The sequence below is a fragment of the Crotalus tigris genome, unplaced genomic scaffold, assembly GCF_016545835.1.
Source record: "Crotalus tigris isolate CLP2741 ecotype Arizona unplaced genomic scaffold, ASM1654583v1 scf7180000018992.311333, whole genome shotgun sequence".
In the NCBI taxonomy this organism is placed as follows: Eukaryota; Metazoa; Chordata; class Lepidosauria; order Squamata; family Viperidae; genus Crotalus; species Crotalus tigris.
Genome location: NW_024097314.1, coordinates 154302 through 177150, shown reverse-complemented (window position 1 = coordinate 177150; position 22849 = coordinate 154302). Strand labels below are relative to the sequence as shown.

The 22849-nt window shown below is 42.3% G+C and overlaps 1 protein-coding gene across 4 annotated transcripts in view; it reads right to left on the bottom strand.

The window, feature by feature from the left end:
• LOC120314722 overlaps nt 1-22849 on the bottom strand; it is a 70613-nt gene that overhangs the window by 21096 nt on the left and 26668 nt on the right. For all 4 annotated transcript variants that reach the window (XM_039358104.1, XM_039358105.1, XM_039358106.1 and 1 more), the window contains exons 2-4: nt 13382-13678; nt 10965-11300; nt 4412-4735 (exon numbers count right to left, since the gene is read on the bottom strand). In XM_039358104.1, the coding sequence (XP_039214038.1) occupies nt 4412-4735; nt 10965-11300; nt 13382-13508 (787 nt within the window). In that variant the 5' untranslated portion in view covers nt 13509-13678. The remainder of the gene's footprint in view (nt 1-4411; nt 4736-10964; nt 11301-13381; nt 13679-22849) is intronic.

Here is a 22849-nt window from a genome sequence, read left to right as displayed (position 1 = left end):
TGCAAATGGCAGAGGAGGCTGAGAGCCACAGGGGAAGGCTCAAAGATTCGCATTCAGCTCCGGAGCCGCAGGTTGCCGACCTGTGCCCTATACTATTTCAGACAAACATTTGTCCAATCTCTTCTTAAAAACCTCCAGGGATGGAGCACATACAACTTCTGAAGGCAAGTCATTCCACTGATTAATTGTGCTAACTGTCAGGAAATTTATTCTTAGTTGTAGGTTGGTTTTCTGCTCGATTAGTTTCCGTCCCACTGTACTACTGTTTAGAAGAGATGTGAAGACCTGGGTCGTCTCTCAGGCCTTTGGCAGGGAAGATTGATATCCTTTGATTGATTGTACTTTTCATTTTTTATCTTAATCTTTTACTGGCTTTAGAGCAGTTTCTTTGAATGATTGTTGGGAGCTGCCCCAAATTATTGAAAGTTGGGTGGCATGCAGCTTTACCATTAACATCATGGAAGTGATTTTCCAAAATCTTTTTCCTACCACAAAGAGTGAGTGACTGGCCCACAGGCACACAACTGGCTTTCTTGATTAACAACTAGAGTGTCCCCTGTCTAAGTCCAGTCTTTTTAACTGGTTATCATTGCTAATTTAAGTCCTGGTTTCTGTCCCATTCTTCTCTTTCCCCAAATCTAACCAATCAGTAATTTCACAGTCAAGTGCATACAGAGAGACAAGCAAAAAACATGTCGTGTGCAAGGCCATCATTTGAACTCTGCCACTTTTGCACATGTGTTGCAATGTCCAAGCATGCACATAAAGGTGGTGGGGCTTGGGTGATGACATCACAACTCCTGGGTCCTGCTGACCAAGGTTCAGTGGACACCCGTGTGCAAGGTCATCATTTGAACTCTGCCACTTTTGCACATGTGTTGCGATGTCCAAGCATGCACATAAAGGGGGTGGGGCTTGGGTGGTGACATCACAACTCCTGGGTCCTGCTGACCAAGGTTCAGTGGACACCCCTGTGCATGGGAAATATGATGATCTTCTAGTACTGAACTGCCATTCCAATCTGGCTGTATCCTATCACAGACAGCCAAATATTATAGACAATAATGCTTGAGGCACCACTGTGATTGCACAAACTTTTTTTTTTTGCCTTTTAATTATATAAAAGAGTCTGCCTTTTTCTCCTGGTAAAGCAACAAGGCAGGATATTTATTTCATTTTTTTTAAGGGAAATTTAAGAACAGGGAAGATGTTACATCCTGCTCTAAGCTAGGGGAAGAATAGAAATTATTTTAGAAGGATGTAGTTGTTTTTTTTTAAAATGTATTTCTATCTTGTATCCCATCTTTCCTTCAGGAACCCTAGGTACCGTGTTTTCCCCAAACACGTATCCCATCTTTCCTTCAGGAACCCTAGGTACTGTGTTTCCCCCAAAATAAGGCCGGACAGGAAAATAAGACCTAGCATGATTTTTCAGGACACTCTTAATATAGGCCCCACCCCAAAAATAAGCCCCAGTTAAGATTCTCAGCCAGACAGATGCATTTAGTACCGTATTTTCCCAAATATAAGCCCTAACTGGAAAATAAGCCCTAATGCATCTTTTGGAGCAAAAATGAATATAAGACCTGGTCTTATTTGTGGGGAAACATCGTCACTTACATGGGAATTCTTATATCTATAAAAATAACAGTCTATGGATCCCGTCAGTCAAGGAATTCTGGCTGAGGGGTCCAGGAAGGGAGCCTTTTCTGTTGTGGTTCCATCCCTGGAACACTGTACCCCCAAAGGTGAGATCTGCCCCCATGCTCTTCAACTTCTGAAAGGGCCTGAAAAACTGGCTCTTCATGAGGCTCCAAGGGGACATATCAGATTGAAAGTGGTTAATGGACTGAGAGAAGATCCCACCTCCTCATTGTGTGCATTTTGCTCCCTTTGTTATTTTTTAAGTCAATGTTAGTGCTAATATTTATTTAATATGTTATTGTATTGCTTTTATTGGTTGTAAGCTACGTAGTCATCTCTTGGTGAGATGGGTAGCATATAGCTACCCATATAGCAATAGCATTAATATTTATATACTGCTTCATAATGCTTTACAGCTCTCTCTAAGCAGTTTACAGAGTCAGCATCTTACCCCCAACAATCTGGGTCCTCATTTTACCAACCTCGGAAGGATGGACGGCTGAGTCAACCTCGAGCTGGTGTGAATCGAACTGCTGGCAGTTAGCAGAGTTAGCCTGCAATATTGCATTCTAACCATTGTGCCACCACTACTGCGCTAAAGAAACAAACAACACATCGAGGTAGGCTGGTCCAGAGTTACCATATGAGCTTTAAGGCTGGGGGTGACCTTGACTTTTCCCAATCATTGTCTAAACCTTTCACAGTGCCTCTCAAGATGTGTTTCTGCATATCTCATGTGTGAAACTTCTCTATTTGGTAGAAGATTGGATCTGAAGAAGTCTCCCTCAGTCAATTCTTTAGCTCTAATTGTTCTTTTGAGATAGTTGCATCAGAAAACGTCTGTTTGGGTAGATGTAGGGGTGACCTGATAGCAGTGTTTCAATATTTGAGGCTTCCACAAAGAAGGGGGAGGTCAACCTACTCTGCAAAGCACTTGAAGGCAAGACAAGAAGCAAGGGATAGAAACTAATCAAAGAGAGACCCAACCTAGAACTAAGAAGAAATTTCTGACAGTTAGAAAATTTAATCAGTGGGACGGCTCTCCTCCAGAAGTTGTGGGTGCTCCAACAATGGAAGTTTTTAAGAAGAGATTGGACAACCATTTATCTGAAATGGTGTAGGGTTTCCTTCCTGAGCAGGGAGTTGGTTTAGAACAGTGGTTCTCAACCTGTGGGTTGGGACCCCATTTGGGGTCGAACGACCATTTCACGGGGGTCGCCAAACAACGCAGTTCGCCATTTTCCCCCTACCTTTTCCTTAGCTGTGCTACTCCCTTTTATTCTATTGGCTTTTGAAAGCCAATAGAATAGACTCTCTTGAATAGAGTCTAATTCTATTGGCTTTCAAAAGCCAATAGGAATTGTCCAGGCTGTCTCTCCCCTGCTGAGCCCGTCAAAAGTCCCATTCTGCAAACGGTGCTGCACCAGTTGAGTAGTCCTCGACTTACGACCAGTTGAGTAGTTCTCGACTTACGACCGGTTGGGGGTCGCAGCATTAAAAAGGTTGAGAACCACTGGTTTAGAAGACCTCCAAGGTCCCTTCCAAGAATATTCTATTGTGTTCTGTTCTGTTCTGCTCTGTTCTACTGTAGCAGATGATCAGGCTGAGTCTGAAGGAGGAGTTATGGGACAAGGAACAATGGATAGAAACTAACCAAAGAGAGAACCAACCTAGAACTAAGAAGAAATTTCTGACAGTTAGAAAATTTAATCGGTGGGATGGCTGGCCTTCAGAAGTTGTGGGTGGAGATTTTAAAGATGAGATTGGACAGCCATTTGTCTGAAATGGTATAGGGTTTCCTGCTTGAGCAGTGGGATGGACTAGAAGACCTCCAAGGTCTCTTCCAACTCTGTTATTCTGTTATTCTCTTAGATAAAATTTTCCATCTGTAGATACATTTAAAATATTGTGAGTAGGCTGTACACTGTCAATGCTGCAAATACTGTATATTCTTGCTTTGACAATATGCAAAACTGTCTGGTATTTATTGGGTTAATACTTAGCTTAGAGTGGGGGGGGGAAAGCCCGGGAAAGAAAGAGGAAGTAAACTTTTGACCTTCACACTAATTGGATAATGTGACCTGTGACTGCATGAGAAGGGAGGGGTTTAGCAAGAAAAGCTTGATGCCAGCGAAAGGAAATCAGATTCTGGCATCAACCCGTCCATCATGGTGACCGGCAAAACTGTAGCTCTGCAATAAAGACTTTAGGAAACATGCCTGAAAGTTCTTTGAAGTGCTTCATTAGTCGGAACCTGTGACATACACATTACCCTCCCAGCCATGGTTTTGTGACCTTCAAAAACGTGGAAGGAGACAAAACAGCAAGGAAGGAATAGGTGAATTTGTGAAGATGGGCCATGTAAAAGATTTTGAGCAAGTTGAAAAAGAACTTGAAGAAATTCTAGATCTCTATAGATATGAGAAGAATGCGCTGGTAGCTTTATCACATACACGTTAGCCTAAGATGCAAAAAAACCTAAGAAAAGCAAATTCAGAATCTTTGGAGAAACTCTACTTTAATGAAGTCACTCATATTGTTAGTAGGCTGCACACATCACCCTCTCACCCTCCCTTCTGGCCTTCAAAAATGTGGAAGGAGACAGAATGGCAAGGAAGGAAAAGGTGAATTTGTGAAGACAAATTCCTATCATAACCGCCAAGATTTTTTATTCTTGTTTTGTGTATTAAAACTTTTTATTTTGAAGATACGTGGTTCTTGCTTCCTTGATGGAGCAGTGCCCTAAGGGGCTTGGCGATCTACTCACGAGTAGCCTTCTTGATGGTGATGGCTTCTGTGCGCTCTTCAAAGCAGCCTCCGATTACTTTGCAGGCGAAGATGGTGCCCTTCGTCCATTGTTCCAAAGACACCGAATGGTTACTTCTCAACTTCTGACTTCCATTAGCGTCCGTTGTCACCATCTCAGTCACACCCTCATTGCTGGGCTTGTCATCCACAAGCCAGGTGATCTGAGCACTTTCAAGGTTAGGAGAAATCACGGTGCAGACTAGGACGGCTGACCTATCAAGTAGGCTTCTATAAGATGGCTTGGTAATAAACATGGTGGGCTGAATCATGCAACCGTAGCACACTGTGGAGAAGGCCAGGAGAGAGAGATGACACAAGGATTATAATACTGTTTGAAGATAGAGCTTTTTGCATGAGGAGAAATCTTTAATAATTCATTAACAGTGACATAATTGCTAAGAAGTTGCAAGCCTTAGTAGCTTCATTAAAGATTAAAAAAAAATTCAAGAAAACCGAGTAAGATGCTTGTTGAAAAGCTGCCCATGAAAAGCTCTAATATCAGGGTTGATGTTTATATATTTACATCTAGAATGCTGTATGTTACACCCTGTTGACCCAAATATGGGAGACAGAAATCTTTTGCCTTGTATCAGCTCAAACTAGAGCCATCCACAGGCAGCAGTCACAACTGTGACATCATATACATTTCTAAAATTTGGATTGCTAGCAAAGAGTTAAGGGAGAACTGGAATAGCTATTTCAAACTCTTTTGTTCTTTTCAACCAGACATACCCTTCTGAGATTTGAACCTGGGCTGTCTGCATGTTAGGCAGCTGTATTAAACCTCTAGGCCACAGGCTCTTTCTCACAAAGTGAGAGGTTGGCTTAGAGGTTTAATACAGCTGCCTGACATGCAGACAGCCCAGGTTCGAATCTCAGAAGGGTATGTCTGGTTGAAAAGAACTAAAGAGTTTGAAATAGCTATTCCAGTTCTCCCTTAATTCTTTGCTAGCAATCCAAATTTTAGAAATATTTACATCTATATCTACCTAGTTGTTTGACCAACCACTCACTAAATAACCCAACAAATATTAAAAACCATAAGAAAGTACAACAATAAAATCATGAATTGTACTACCCTGGACAGAATCTACCCTTGCAGACCTCATGTCACTATCCTTGACCCATCTAGCAGGCTGGCCCAGTAGCTAAAGGAAGAACGAGCAGTTAAGAACCTTCTTAAAAGTTGGCATGTAGATTATTTCTACTTTGGCCTATATTCTCTGCCTGGATTTCAAGGAACAAAATAAAATTGAAGCCTGCTACATCAATAAAGGAGAATATTTGTAGCTCAGGGTTGAAATGAGGGGTCCTTGGTGCTCTCTGAGCTTGGTTATTTTCTTGCAGATGTTTCATTACTCAACTAGGTAACCTGATCAGTGCTACCGGTAGTAAGGAGTGGGATTTGCCCTCAGTTTATATTCAGTGTTTGCCAGAATGGTCTTGATGGGTTTTTTTTTGGGGTTGGGTTGTTTACTATTGACTTTTTTGGGCACTTCCTTGATTGGGCTATTATTTACTTGATTGTTGGTCTGATGTTAATCACTGTTAGCAGATGACTAGTACTGATGGTGTTACCTAGTTTAGATAATGTCTGCAAGAAAACAACCAAACTCAGAGAGCACCAAGGAGCCCACCCCCCCTAATATCACATCATTAAGCTAGACCCCAGCTAGATTACATTGCGAAGATCTTGTTAGCAGAACCTTCATAGGTCTCCACGGAGTTCTTTAAAGAGATGCATTTTCATAGATCTACAAAACTATGATAGGGAGGTGGTGGCCTTGAAATCTGTAAGTAGGCTGTGTCTTCAGTTTGAGCATGGGTTCCATGGAGATGGCTTGCCCTTAAATCTTAAGTCAGAAATGGTATAGGATGTCCTGCTCGAGCAGGGGGTTGGACTAGATGACCTACAACGTCCCTTTCAACTCTGTTATTCTGTGTCTAGGATCCTCAGCTGGCCTTCTCTATTAGGTTCCAATGGATGTGCAGATTCATTTTGAAAAAGGTTGTTTTAGGGATATCCAAGCCCTAAATCATATGAGGCTTTAATAATTTAATTTAATTTAATTTAATTTAATTTTTCCAGAAATTAAATGTGGATTCATGCAACTTCTGGAGTAGTAGTTTTATTGGGGTGAACCAAGGTACTTTCATAACTGTTTCAGCCATTGCATGTTGGACCAGCTGATGCTTTTGGATAGTTTTCAAATGCAGCCCTAGGTAGAACATACTGCAAGAATTCAGCTGTAACATGATGAGGTATTATGGATCATCGCACAGTCAGCCAGATGTTCAGACTGGATTTGGCATTTTGTCTACCTATCGAGTCCTTACCCAGGACCTGGGATAGGCAGATGTGGATGTTTGATGGTATTACAGATATCGTCGCAGGATGGAAGCAGTTCCTAGTAAGGCCGCCTTTTGCAATTGACTAATAGCAAATTTGTCAATGCCAATGGTGTTCAAGTGGTGCTCCAGTTGTTTTGGGATTGCACCCAAGGAGCCTATGACTATTGGTACTACCCTTGCTTGCTTTTGCCACAGTCTTTCTATTTCTATTTGTAGGTCTTTGTATTTTGTTATCTTCTCCAGTTCTTTCTCTTCTATTCTGCTATCTCCAGGCACTGCCACGTCCACTATCCAGACTTTTTTGTCTTTCTTATCGACAATTGTTAAGTCTGGGGTGTTATGTTGCAGGTGCTTGTCTGTTTGAATTCTGAAGTCCCAGAGCAGTTTAATTTTATCATTTTCTATGACTTTCTCTATTTTATGATCCCACCAGTTTTTGCTTACAGGCAAATGATATTTTTTGCAGATCTTCCAATGCACCATTGTTGCTACTTTGTCATGCCGCTGCTTGTAATCAGTCTGTGCAATCTTCTTGCAACAGCTTACCAAGTGGTCCACTGTTTCTTCAGCTTCTTTGCATAGGCGGCACTTACTGTCTGTTGCTGTCTTCTCAATTTTGACTTTGTATGCATTTGTCCTTAAGGCTTGGTCTTGTGCAGCCAGAATTAGTCCCTCGGTCTCTTTCTTCAATTTTCCTGCTCTTAGCCATTGCCAGGTTTTATTATTATCTGCTTTCCCAGCTATTTTTTTCATGTATTGGCCATGTAGTGCTTTGTCTTCCCATGCCTCTATTCTGTTCTTCATTTGGTCTTTCTTGTAGGCCAGTTTGGTCTCTCCAGTAGTTAGTAAACCTTCCTGATATACTAATTTCAGTGCATCTTCATCATTGTTCTTCAGATATTCTTCCAAAGCCATTTTTTCTTCTTCAACCATCTGATGTACTTGTAGCATTCCACGCCCACCTATTTGCCTTGGTAGATAAAGTCTATCAATGTCACTGCGTGGATGAAGGGCATGATTCATTGTCATTATTTTTCTGGTCTGCCTATCCATTGCTTTTAGTTCTGCTTGAGTCCAGTCCACTATTCCAGCTGTGTACCTAATGACTGGGATTGCCCAGGTGTTGATTGCCTTTATGGTATTTCCTCCATTGAGTTTGGACTTTAAGATCTTCTTCACTCTCTTGATGTATTCACCTCTAATCTTTTTCTTGACTTCAGTGTGCTTGATGTTGTCAGCTTGAAGGATACCCAAGTATTTGTAGTACTCTTCCTCATCCAGACTCTTAATGTTATTTTCGTGGGGCATCTTGATTCCTTCAGTTTTCACTATTTTTCCTTGTTTGATAGTAAGTGTGGCACATTTGTCCAAGCCAAACTCCATTACAATATCTTGGCTATATATACGGACAGTGTTGAGCAGCGATTCTATTTCAGATGATGTTTTTCCATACAGCTTCAGATCATCCATGTAGAGGAGGTGGGATAGTCTAGCAGATGTTTTTGATGTTTGATAGCCATGTCCTGAGTTATTCAGTATTGTTGACAGAGGAAACAGTGCAATAACAAATAGTAATGGTGATAATGAATCTCCTTGAAATATTCCTCTCTTGATATTAACCTCTCCCAGCTTCTCACCATTGATCTGCAACTGTGTCTTCCATTGTGCCATCGATCTTTGCACAAATTTTCTGATGTTTCTACTGACTCCTGTTATTTCTAGGCACTTTATTATCCAATCATGTGGCAGAGAGTCAAATGCCTTTTTGTAGTCAATCCATGCCACATTCAGGTTGGTCTTCCTTCTCTTGCAGTTTTCCAAGATCATTTTGTCTATTAGGAGTTGATCTTTTGTTCCTCTGCTATTGGGGCGGTTTCCTTTCTGCTCAGGTGGAAAGAGATTGTTTTCAACTAGATGCTGTTGCACTGCATCAGCTACTACACCAGTTAGTAATTTGAAAGTTGTTGGTAAGCAGGTAATTGGCCTGTAGTTACCTGGTGTTGCCCCTTTTGCTGGATTTTTCATTATTAGGTAGGTTTTCCCAGTTGTTAGCCACTTTTCAATTTCTCCTCCTTGTAGTATATTGTTGAACTGCTTGGCAATGAGTGGGTGTATAACAGTTAGATGTTTCAACCAAAACCCATGCAGTTCATCTTCACCTGGTGCTGACCAATTTTTGATTTTCTTTGCTCTTTTTTCTACCATTTTTGTTGTTATTACTAGTTCTTTCATTTCAACTTCTGTTTTATTTGCATCCACCTCTTTTAACCAAGCCGCATCCTTGTTGTATTTCTTTGGGTTATCCCATATCTGCTTCCAGAACTGCACTGTTTCTTCCTTGTCAGGTACTGACTGATTCCTTGCAGTTTCTCCATTGATGGATTGGTAGAAACGTTTCTGATTGGATTGAAATTGGAGGTTCTGCCTATAGTTTGCAATTCGAGCTTCATATCTACTGATTTTCCTGGCTATAGCTGTTAGTTGTTGCTTTATTATTTCAAGTGCTTCCTTGATCTTCCTTGTTTCTAAGTGGTATTTCTTGATTAGGTATTCTTTGGTCTTCTTGTTCTTCAGTTTCTTTTCTTTCATCTGTTCTAGCTTGCTTGCATGTGATCTTAACTTGCTGATCTTATTTTCTAGTCTAACCTTCCATTTTTGTGGTGCATTGTTTGTGTGTTTTTCTTCTTTGTTGATTTTGCATCCCAGGTATTCAGTTATAACTGCAGCTGTGCTGTACATTAGTTGGTTTGTTTCTTGCAGTGAATTGGTGCTTATACTTGCTATTGCAGTATTTGCATCTTTTAATGCTTGTGATAGCTGTTTCTTTGAAACAAGCTTCAATGCAGGCAGCCTTATTCTGTTGTTTTTGTGCTGTTCTAGATGCTCAGTTATTCTTTGACTAGATGATCTCCAAGCTCCCTTCCATTATTATTATTATTATTATTATTATTATTATTATTATTATTATTATTATTATTATTATTATTTATTATGGATCATCGCACAGTCAGCCAGATGTTCAGACTGGATTTGGCATTTTGTCTACCTATGGAGTCCTTACCCAGGACCTGGGATAGGCAGATGTGGATGTTTGATGGTATTACAGATATCGTCGCAGGATGGAAGCAGTTCCTAATAAGGCTGCCTTTTGCAATTGACTAATAGCGAATTTGTCAATGCCAATGGTGTTCAGGTGGTGCTCCAGTTGTTTTGGGATTGCATTCAAGGAGCCTATGACTATTGGTACTACCCTTGCTTGCTTTTGCCACAGTCTTTCTATTTCTATTTGTAGGTCTTTGTATTTTGTTATCTTCTCCAGTTCTTTCTCGTTTATTATTATTATTATTATTATTATTATTACTATTATTATTATTATTATTATTATTATTATTATTATTATTATTATTATTATTATTTTAAACTGTCTGCAAAGTCTTCTATTAATGGCCACAATTCTGCATATAATGCCCTTAATTTATATGGATAAGGAATGATAATTCCAGGCTGCAGTACTAGACTACAATCAATACAGTGTCTTCCAGATGGACTTCTCACACTTCTAGCATATCTTCAGAAGCATGCATTAGGTCAGGGGTCCCCAACCCCCAGGCCAAGGCCTGGAACCAGGCTGTGGCCCATTTGGAACCAGTCCACAGAAGCAGCGGGTGAGTGTGCTCACATGTGCAGCTCCACTTGTGCAAGTGGCGGGTGTGTGTGCTCACACACAAAGCTCCATTTGCACGTAGCAATAGCAATGGTAGACTTACATACCACTTCACAATGCTTTACAGCCCTCTCTAAGTGGTTTACAGAGTCAGCATATTGCCCCCAACAATCTGGGTCCTCATTTTATCGCGCTCAGAAGGATGGAAGGCTGAGTCAACCTTGAGCCGGTGGGAATCGAACTGCCAAACTGTTAGCAGCTGTCTCTCAACAGAAGTAGCCCGCAGTACTGTATTCTAACCACTGTGCCACCACGGCTCATGCACCCCCTGCTCATGCAGAACTGTCTCCTCTTCCCCCATGCCACCTCCACTGGTTCACAAAGCTGGAAAGCTTGGGAACCACTCCATTAATTGATGATCTGGCTAGATTGCTTCTTACCCATCCATCATCCTGTATCCCATAAACTCTTGCCACTTTAGGGTGGCAATCCTCACCTTGACATTTGCTGGCATTGTGCATTGTGATATTTTGACTGCCTGGCGGGCGAGTCACTTTGCAGGTGTAGAGGTCCCCTTTGTCCCAGCTCTCTTTGCTGATGTTCAGGTGGGCGAAACTGGAGTAACCACTACCCTTTCCTTCAACGGCTCTCAAGGCCACCTCTTGTTTCTCTTGCATCTTCACTCCATTCTTCAGCCATTCCACCTCTGCTTTCCCACTACTAAGGCTTCTCATGAAGCATACCAGCTCCACACTGACCACTGAGCTCTGTTTGCCACAGCCGGGGGTTAAGATCTGAACATCAACTGGCTTCTGAGGTTGCCAGATGCAATCTGAGAATAGAAAGTAGAAAAATGTTATTGTTTGTTGGAAGAGCCATTCTTAAGAAATGCTTGTAGTTAGAGAAGACTATTTTCTTTACCGGAGACAAATTCCTTGTGTGTCCCATCACACTTGGCTAATTACTCTACTCTACTCTACTCTACTCTACTCTACTCTACTCTACTCTACTCCACTCCACTCCATCCACTCCACTCCACTCCACTCCACTCCACTCCATTCTACTCTACTCCACTCCACTCCACTCCACTGTACTCTACTCTACTCTACTCTACTCCACTCCACTCCACTCTACTCTACTCTACTCCACTCCACTCCACTCCACTCCACTCCACTCCACTCCACTGTACTCTACTCCACTCTACTCCACTCCACTCCACTCCACTCCACTCCACTCCACTCCACTCCACTCCACTCCACTCTACTCTACTCTACTCTACTCTACTCTACTCCACTCCACTGTACTCTACTCTACTCTACTCCACTCCACTCCACTCCACTCCACTCCACTCCACTCCACTCCACTCCACTCCACTCCACTCTACTCCACTCCACTCCACTCCACTGTACTCCACTCCACTCCACTCCACTCTACTCTACTCTATTCTAATCTACTCTACTCTACTCTACTCCACTCTCCTCTCTCCTCTCTATTAACCTATGTTCCTGGCATTCTGCCCACTAGCAAACAAGGAGAACATCCCCTGTTTCTCCTCAACTTAAACATTTATAGGAAACAAGCCAAACTTAGATTCCAATGATTTTCTTTTTGAGGTTAGATGTACTTTGGAAGGGGTAGGATAAGCTTCCTATGATATTTGTGGATGCTCCATCACTGGAAGTGTTTAAGAAGAGACTGGACAACCACTTGTCTGAAATGGTAGAGCAGTGTTTCTCAACCTTGACAATTTTAAGGCATGTGGACTTCAACTCCCAGAATTCCACAGCCAGCATTGCTGGCTGTGGAATTCTGGGAGTTGAATCCACATGCCTTAAAATTGTCAAGGTTGAGAAACACTGTGGTAGAGGGATTCCTGCTTGATCAGGGGAAGACCTCCAAGGTCTCTTCCAACCCTGTTATTTTGTTCTATCCTAGTCCCAAACAAGTTCTGTTTTTGAAGGTCAAAGATGCTAAGCTTAACGGACTTTAGAAGCAAGTTGATAACCTGTTCAAGAGTCTGCACAGGATGTTATCTTCGGAATCTAGATGTTGGATCATCTCCAGATTGTCCTGATGGGCAACCCTGTCTCCTGACATCAGGAGAACCTGAAGGTGATTATAGCATGCCCTCAACAAGTGTGGTGCCCACCTAATTTCATTTGGACTCAGAAGGTTAAGCAACATCAGGTCTGGATAGTATTTGAATTGGAGAGTTTAGGGCAGTGGTGGCGAACCTATGGCACGGGTGCCAGAGGTGGCACTCAGAGCCCTCTCTGTGGGCACACATGCCGTTGCCCCAGTCTTGCCTCCCCCCGTGACCTCCTCCTCTCCAGAAGGCCCCCTGAAGGAGTCGCCCTCAAGCGTGGCCCACACGGAGCAGCACAGCCAAGGACATGGCAGCCAGGCAGCGTAGACAAGACTCTGCCCTCACACCCCATCATGCAGTTAATGCTGCAGGGCGCAGGCAGAGGGTGTGACTGCCATAGCGCTGCTGGGCTGACTGGGTGATCTGCGGCGGGCCCTGGAGGCGATGAGTGGTCCTGTGGGCAGGCAGGGTGGGGGATGGGGGGCAGAGCAGGGGTGGGGCGGGGAGGGTGGAGTGGGGCGGGGCCAGTTTTTGGGCACTCAGTCTCTAAAAGGTTCGCCATCACTAGTTTAGGGAATCCCAGTACTGTAGGCTGAACTGGCAAGTAAAAAAAAACCCCATAAGAAGGAAACAGGAAAGCTACTTCTGTCCCATTGCTAAGAAAACAGCATAGATGCGTCCTTCTATGGTCACCTTCTCTGTTTCTATGCAGAACACTATTCCTCCAAGCTGGACCTACACATCTGGCAGAGTCCCAGCTCCATATTTACTCATCAGGCCTATGGTGGCCCTAACCTCACACTGTTTACCCTCTTGAAGAAACTTACATTTGTTTGTGAAGATAGCTGGGGGAAGTTCAATCTTGTCTTTTACAAAGCATTTGTAATTGAATTCTGAGGAACTGGAGGAAGAGATGGTGAGTTGACTTGTTGTGTACAGGACCTCTCCAGTCATTAGCTGCGATGAGAATTTTTTCTGTTCTGGAGGCTTAGGTTCCCACGTGATTTCCAAAGACTTTGAACCATGTTCAATGAGCAGGCAAGCAAAGGTTACCACACTAGAATCTTCCTTGCTGGAGCTACAGCAGGGCCAAAGTGGAAAGATGGTAGGATTTTGTTGTTGTACTATATGAGAGAGAAAAAAAAAGAAGAGGAAAGTGATGAGAAGTGACAGCAACGATTACAGGTTGGAAACCAATCTTAAAATGAATTCAGTTATGCTAAGTTAAATTTAATATAATTAATAGCAGGATCCAATCTGGATCAGTCACGGGGATGAGGGGTTTAGTCTTCTGAGCTTTCAGATTCGTGCTGGCACTCATCCTCAAGAAACTTCTTGGCATAGGGTCAGGTTACTTATAGGACTGCATACTGCCGCACAGTTCCCATAGACCGGTGAGGTCCCACAGATTGGGCCTCCTTCAGGTCCCGTCGGCCAGACAATGTCGGCTGGCGGGCCCTTGGGGAAGGGCCTTTTCTGTGGTGGCTCCGACCTGGTGGAATCAACTTCCCCCCGAGGTTCGAACAACTCCCACCCTGCCGGCCTTTAAGAAAGCCGTTAAAACTCTCCTGTTCCGGCAGGCCTGGGGCTGATGTCCCCGGGGGGGGGGCGGGACATGATCGGACTTGCGGTATGATTGAATTATTTTATTGTCTTATTCTCGATGATTGTTTTAATTTTGTACGCCACCCTGAGTCCTTTGGGATTGGGCGGCATATAAATAAAATAAAATAAATAAATAAATAAATAAATAAATAAATAAACTTCTCTCTAGCAGAGTGTATGCTTTGCGCTATTCTGTGTGTGGTATTTATATGGTGCCAGTTGTGTGTGGCTTTTTAGTTGTTGATTGGGGTGTTGATGGCTGGCTAGTAAGTCACTGGATGTTGTTTCCTTGTGCTGCCGGGCCCTCATCCCCTAAGTACTTGATAGGCTGGTGGTAAATCAGCACTTCTGTTGACTGATTTATTTAAGGAAACAACAGCCAACGATTTAATAGCCAGCCATCAGCACCCCAATGAACAACTAAAAAGCCACACACTAACAGGCACCATATAAATATCACACACAGACTAGCCTAAAGCACACACTCTGCTAGAGAGAAGTTCCCCGAAGATGGGTTCCAGCATGAGTTGTTGATTGGGGTGTTGATGGCTGGCTAGTAAGTCATTGGATCTTGTTTTCTTGTGCCGCCAAGCCCTCACCTCCTAAGTACTTGATAGACTGGTGGTAAATCAGCACTTCTGTTGACTGATTTATTTAAGGAAACAACATCCAATGACTTACTAGCCAGCCATCAACACCCCAATCAACAACTCATGCTGGAACCCATCTTCGGGGAACTTCTTTCTAGCAGAGTGTGTGCTTTAGGCTAGTCTGTGTGTGATATTTATATGGTGCCTGTTAGTGTGTGGCTTTTTAGTTGTTCATTGGGGTGCTGATGGCTGGCTATTAAATCGTTGGCTATTGTTTCCTTAAGTAAATCAGTCAACAGAAGTGCTGATTTACCACCAGCCTATCAAGTACTTAGGGGATGAGGGCCTGGCAGCACAAGGAAACAACATCCAATGACTTACTAGCCAGCCATCAACACCCCAATCAACAACTAAAAAGCCACATACAACTGGCACCATATAAATACCACACACAGAATAGTGCAAAGCACACACTAGTGTGTTAGTGAAGCCACACACTAACAGGCACCATATAAATATCACACACAGACTAGCCTAAAGCACACACTCTGCTAGAGAGAAGTTCCCTGAAGATGGGTTCCAGCATGAGTTGTTGATTGGGGTGTTGATGGCTGGCTAGTAAGTCATTGGTTGTTGTTTCCTTAAATAAATCAGTCAACAGAAGTGCTGATTTACCACCAGCCTATCAAGTACTTAGGAGGTGAGGACTTGGTAGCACAAGGAAACAACACCCAATGACTTACTAGCCAGCCATCAACACCCCAATCAACAACTAAAAAGCCACTTCAGAAGAAATATGGAACTACAAAGTTTCATTTATTTTATGAGTAATGGATTTGTTTATAAAATTATGATGTTAAAGTTTGAAGTGAGTTAAGGGTTAATATGATTTTGGTTATTGTATAATTAGTAAACTTAAATAGATTATGTTTAATGTGTTTGTATAACCCTGTACTTGGCTCTGGCAAGTCGGGGTGGGGGAGGGGAGTGGGGGGAGGATGGGTTGAAGGTTAAATAGCTCAGATAAGTAGAAATAGTTTCATTGTATATAATATTATGTTTTATTTTGGAAAGAGGAGTTGCTCGGGCATTTCTCCTGGACTGCATCCGGAATGAGAAGATAGGAAGGGGAGAAATAAGTAGGAAGGTTGAGGAGAAGGAGGAGCGGGGGAGAGTGAAGAAGAAGAGGGAAAGAGGGAAGTGAGACAAGAAAGGTTAGAGGGTGGATGTGGTTTGGGGGGAAATGGGTGAGCAATACCGAAAGTTGTGTGTATAAATTTATTTTACTCTCTATCTGAAGTATTTTTTATGATTTCATGTAAAATTGAAAATAATTTTTTTTTTACAAAAACAACAACAACAACTAAAAAGCCACATACAACTGGTACCATATAAATACCACACACAGAATAGCGCAAAGCACGCACTCACTTAGACAGAAGTTTCTTGAGGATGGGTTCTGGCATGAATCTGAAAGCTTGAAAGAAAAAACCTCTAGTGCCGGTGACTGATCCAAACTGGATCCTGCAACATTGTCCCGGGTCCCATATGTTTGCCTTCATTTATGAAATGAATAACTTCTACCGAGTTTAATCAATTTAATTAAATTCAATTTTAATTCCAGTTTTGGTTATAGTGTTTATGACACGGCTTTTCAACCTTTTCACCCATTGTACCACTTTTAGGATATGGCAACATCCGAGTACCACCAGTCGCCTAGCAAGGTGTCAAAAACTTGATGACCCCCCAAAAACAAAGAAAAAAAAGAAAAAAGTGATAAAGTACAGGTAGTCCTCGACTAACAACAGTTTGCTTAGTGACTGTTTGAAGTTACAATGGCACTGAAAAAAGTGCCCCCCAAGGCACAGCTGAGCAAGACGCCTGCCTGCCCACCCGGCCGCGCTCTTCCTCCTATCCGAGGTTTTCATTGTGAGCATTTCTCTTGAGGATTGGCAGTGGAGGTGGGGTGGGGGTGTCCCCCCCGTCTGCTGGGTGGTTGCAGCAGGTTTTGCTCACATTACATAACCCTGGGACACTGTGACGGTCATAAATATGAATCAGTTGCCAAGATGCTGCAACATTCCAGCTGATCGGCACTTGTTCTGGGCTCAGCAGAAGCACCAGGATCAGTGCTGCTTTCCAGCTGATTGGTGCTTCTTCAGGGCTCAGCAGAAACACCAGGATCAGTGCTGAGCTCCAGCTGGAGCCTGGCGCTGATGCTGGCGCTTCTGCTGAGCCCTGACAGCCCTGCAACTCCAGCCATCTCTCTCTCAGGCTTGTGCGGTGCTGCCACTGGTTCAGCTTATTCCCCTCCCCCGCTACCACTTTTCTAGGATGGTCGTGTACCACCTGCCAGGTGCTAATGTACCAGTGGTGGTACCTGTACCACTGGTTGAAAAGCCTTGGTTTATGTTATACATATAGTGTGAAATTTTTATGTTTTAAAATATTAAGCCTTGATTATTGAAGAAAGAGAAAAGTCAATCAGTCAATCAATCAATCATCATCAATCAGTCAAACGTGCTATAGCTTAAAGCAGGGGTGTTCAACCTTTTGGCTTGCCTAGGCCACATCAAGTGAAGAGGAATTGTCTTGGATGGTATATAAAATATAATAATATAGTTAGTGTATATAAATAATGAGTGGTATGGTGGCCTAGTGGTGAAGATGCTTGCCTCCCACTCAGAATGTTGACAGTTCAATCCTAGGTAGCAGATATTTCTCTCCTAGGGCATAAAGAAAAATAATATGTGCTGTGAACTCCACATAGACATCAGGAAGGGCATCCAGCTAGTAAATGCTCAACTCTCTCCAGTCACCTCAACTCTACCCTGAATTAAGGGGTTACATGGTCATAAAAAGGGAGATTTTTTAATGCATATAAATAACAACTTCCTTTATTTTTATATTTTTTTATTATGATCTTATAGCAGCACATTAGCAGCTGTCCGGGGCCACATGTTACCTACGGGCTGTGGATTGAACACACTTGGCTTAAAGTCTTTAAGAGGTTTTATAAAACTGTTTTTTTCCTGAAATATTGTATTTTTGGCTGAATGTCAGTAAATAGAATTACACCCACTTGGATTTTATTATGATGAAGATACCTGTAGAAGAAGGACTGGCAGAAATTGGGGGTGGAGTTAAAAGAGGGATTAGCCTAGAACCCTACATAGCCATAAATGAACTAAGTACACTCTCTCTCTCTCTCACACACACACACACAAACACGCACAGAGAATTTTGTTTACCCTTATCTAACTCCAAACAGGTGCTAATCATTAATTGAGAAGATTCCTGTGCATAGACATGATTGGTTAAATTAAATTAAATTGATTTAATTAGACCTTTATGTGTGGATCTGGTCTTTCATGTCTGGGAGTGATATTCTCAATTAACTAAATTAATGTAAGATGTGAAGGACCAAATATACAAAAAAATTACAAAGAAACTATCTTGGTAATTGCAGGAAGGTCCCATCAACTATCAGCACCAATCATCAGCCAAACTCCTAGGAATTAGCTAGTGCAGGGGTCTTCAAATTTGGCCCTTTTATGACTTGTGGACTTCAACTCCCAGAATTCCTCAGCCAGCATGCCTGACTGAGACATTCTGGGAGTTGGAGTCCACAAGTCATAAAAGGGCCAAGTTTGAAGACCCCCGTTCTAGTGTTTTGAGATTTTGCTTGGTCTAGGATGCTCACAGTTTCCAAGCTGAAACTATGGTTGAGTCTGTCCCTGTGTTGTGAGATTAGGGAATTTTTATTGTGCCCCCTGACTGCTAACTGGTGTTCACGGATGGGCTTTGCTAATCTTTTGTAACAGAGTGCATGGGTGATCTTGAGAAAGAGAAATTAATTGAATTAAATCGAATGCTTTATTTGGCCAAGTGTGATTAGACACACAAGGAATTTGTCTCTGGCGCAAAAAAGAAAAAAAAAATCAGACAAGAGGGCAGCACCCTGCAGTTTCTTAATGGCCAGAGAAAACTTCCAGATATTGGTTTTCCCAGGTAAACTAGAAAGGAAACATGACTAGATGCACTAAATCTACTTTACTGCAAGCCTACATTAAAATAATCTTGCAAATCTAAAGGTAAAACCTTCCTGCTCTCTACTTTTAACTGCTTGCTCCATTAGGGTGGATCTTTCCTTAGTTTCTTTCTCTGATAAGCAACTGTGGGATTCTCTCCTTCTTGTCTGCATCATCTCTTCTACTTTAGTTTAGTTTAGTTTAAATGTCTAGTTTAACGAAGAGAAGGACAAGGGGGGATATGAGAGCAGTATTCCAATATCTCAGGGGCTGCCATAAAGATGAGGGAATTAAGCTATTTTCCAAAGCGCCTGAAGGCAGGACAAGAAGCAACGGATGGAAACTAACCAAGTAGAGAAGCAACCTTGAACTAAGGAGAAACTTCGTGACAGTGAGAACAATTAATCAGTGGAACAGCCTGCCTCCAGAAGCGGTAAATGCTCCAACACTGGAAGTTTTTAAGAAGAGACTGGACAGCCATTTGTCCGAACTGGTGTAGGGTTTCCTGCCTGAGCAGGGGGTTGGACTAGATAACCTCCAAGGTCCCTTCCAACTTTACTACTATTACTATTACTTTTTTTCCTCAAGGTCACCGATGCATTCCATGATATCTTCCAGGGAAGCTTGACATTCAGACAAACCAGCCATCAACAGACAAAGAGAGATAAGCTACATTTGCACACCATTCAAAAGAGACAATAAAAAAAAAAGCTAAGAAGGAAACAAAAAGACCAGAACATATCCTCTCAAGCAACTACGACCCAGATAAGCAGGGATTAACACTAGACAAACAATCAAGCAGAGAACCACACCCTAATCAGGAAATTACCAAGGAAAAAACATTGGCAGAGCAAGCTACCATATATTTATAAACAGGAAACAAACCCCACACTCACTAGTTATGGTGACATTACCTCATTGGGTAATGAAACAACTTCAAGCCAAGAAACCAGTTCAGGAGCACCAAGGACTCCACATTAAGAAATTACATGTCCGTTCATTTTTCTGGCAAAGCCATCCTGTACTTGGTTGCTGAAGAATCCCTCTTTGAAGGAGATGGGCAGTTTAAAAACATGAACTATAAATAATAAATAAAGGATTGTATGTGATATAGAGCTGTCAGACATATATAGATGGATCAAACTGCATCCATTGGACAAATCAGTTGAGAGTAAGCCCCAATGAATTTCTTTTTTTGCCTGTGACTCTATAAGGCTTGGATGTTGTTTCTAGGGAAGTTTACATTCTTGAGGTTGAGAAGTTTGCTAAGCTTCTGATAAATAACTGGGGGGGGGGTGGGGAGTTAATGTTTTAGAAGTCTTGTGGGAACTATTGCTTGAAGATCTCAACCTACAGAAAAACTACAGTCTAGATCCGTGGTTCTCAACCTTTTTAATGCCACGACCCCCAACTGGTCGTAAGTCGAGGACTACTCAACCGGTTGTAAGTCGAGGACTACTCAACTGGTGCAGCACCGTTTGCAGAATGGGACTTTGGGTGGGCTCAGCAGGGCAGAGACAGCCTGGACAATTCCTATTGGCTTTTGAAAGCCAATAGAATTAGACTCTATTCAAGAGAGTCTATTCTGTTGGCTTTCAAAAGCCAATAGAATAAAAGGGAGTGGCACAGCTAAGGAAAAGGGGGGGGGGGGAAATGGCGGACTGCATTGTTTGGCGACCCCCGTGAAATGGTCGTTCGACCCCAAATGGGGTCTCAACCCACAGGTTGAGAACCACTGGTCTAGATGTAGTCAAGGATTGAGGTACATATAAATTTCCTTTCTCCCACAGTCAATTCACCGGAGTCTTTTTTAAAAAGGATAAACCAGAAATTTTAGTCTCTGAGTACAACATCCATAACATTCTCTTCAGTACTTTGTTGGCTGGAACCTCCAGCAGCACATGCTTCATGACAGAAAATTGCCCAGAGGAACTAGGTAATGACCCACAGGGACCAGAATCCAAGTTAAAGAAAAGGATATGAGTATATGTACTGAATTTTAAATAAGACTTCAGACATGGCCAAAGGAACAGAAGAATGGTCCCCTACAATTCAGAGAAATAATTTTTTTTTTCAGAATTCAAGAGACATCTTAAACGTGTCTATGAAGATTTTCAATCATCCAGGTCACGATTGTCCCAAAAGTGCTTTTCCAAAGGCAACTGGACTTTCTTGTTCTTTTTTTTTCTTTGAAAACATTTCACTTCTCAAACAAGAAGCTTCTTCAGTTCTGGCTGAATGGTGGGGAATAGAAAGATTTATGTTTCTTAGCAGTCTTCTGGTTATTAGCACTCTGAAATATTTGTTGAGCTAACAACAGACCTACAGAGTGCTAATTTATTTATTTACTTATTTATTTATGAGACTTATATACCGCTTTAAGTGCAAGCACTCCCTAAGCGGTGTACACCAGTAAGCAATGTATATATATATTTACATTGCCCTCAACAATCTGGAAGACCTGGAGGAACGTTGTCCATGGGGTCGCGATGGGTCGGACATGACTTCGCAATTAACAACAACAACAATCTGGGTCCTCATTTTACCTACCCTGGAAGGATGGAAGGCTGAGTCAACCTTGAGCCGGTGAGATTTGAACCGCTGACCTGCTGAACACAGTCAGCTAAAGTGGCCTGCAGTACTGCACCCTAACTGCTGCGCCACCTCGACTCAGCAGATCAGAATGATCATAATGACAGATCAGTGCTAAGGAATATAAATCTTTCCATTCGCCACCATTCATCCAGAACTGAAGAAGCTTCTTGGATGAGAGGATAAACATTTTCAAAGAAAAAACAAACAAACAAAGTCCTTTTAAAAAGCATGTTTGGGACATGTTTAAACAACTTGGGACATGTTTGGGACAACTTAAACATGGTTTTGCATAAATGTATCTTCATGTATTATCTTACATTGGTTTTTGGATGACAAAGGTTTGTTCACAGTTACTTCTTCTGGTGATCAATTGACTGTGACTGAAATAAGTGAGAGTTCAGAGAATTCTTGGCCTGTGCAAAAGAGTGTGTATCAGTTTGCTCTGTGCAGAACAGTGTGTACACCAAGAAAGTATGTATACAGGAAGAGTGTGTATATCAAGAAACAATGAATGGAAACTAACCAAGAAGAGAAGCAATCAGAACTAAGGAAAAAATTCCTAACGGTGAGAGGAATCCATTAATGCAGTGATTCTCAACCTTTTTAATGCCGCGACCCCCAACCTGTCATAAGTCGAGGACTACTCAACTGGTGCAGCACCGTTTGCAGAATGGGACTTTTGGCGGGCTCAGCAGGGCAGAGACAGCCTGGACAATTCCTATTGGCTTTTGAAAGCCAATAGAATTAGACTCTATTCAAAAGAGTCTATTCCATTGGCTTTCAAAAGCCAACAGAATAAAAGGGAGTAGCACAGCTAAGGAAAAGGGGGAAAAAATGGCGGACTGCGTTGTTTGGCGACCCCCGTGAAATGGTTGTTCGACCCCAAATGAGGTCCCGACCCATAGGTTGAGAACCACTGCATTAATGGAATAGCTTGCTTTTAGAAGTTGTGGGTGCTCCAGCACTGGAGACTTTCAAAAAGAGTCTGAAATAGTATATTTGTCTGAAATAGTATATGGTCTCCTGCTTGAGCAGGGGGTTGGATTTGAAGATCTCCAAGGTCCCTTCCAACTCCATTATTCTTTGTCCCATCTCCTTGACCTATTCAATGCAGCTTTGATACCTGACATACTTTGAGGCATGGAAGAGAAACTGAGTTTGCTTAACCTTTATGGCCTTCCACTCCAAACAGTCTTTAGGGTGTCTGGGGAATTTCGCTCCTGATTATGTCCTGAATATGCAAGACAAATAACCTTGCGACACCAGCTGGAGGGAACAGCCTTGCCATTATAGAATCTAGCCATCTCTGCATTTCTTTCCACTCCAGTGTGAAAGGTTGACTAGAGATTATGTGAAAGATCTGGAATTCTGTCTGTCTGTTCCTAAGCAGGACAACACCCTGCAAATAGGACAGAAAGGATCATCTTTGGAGTTTGTGTGTAGGTGTGAAAGAGAGATGCTGTCAAAGAGAAGA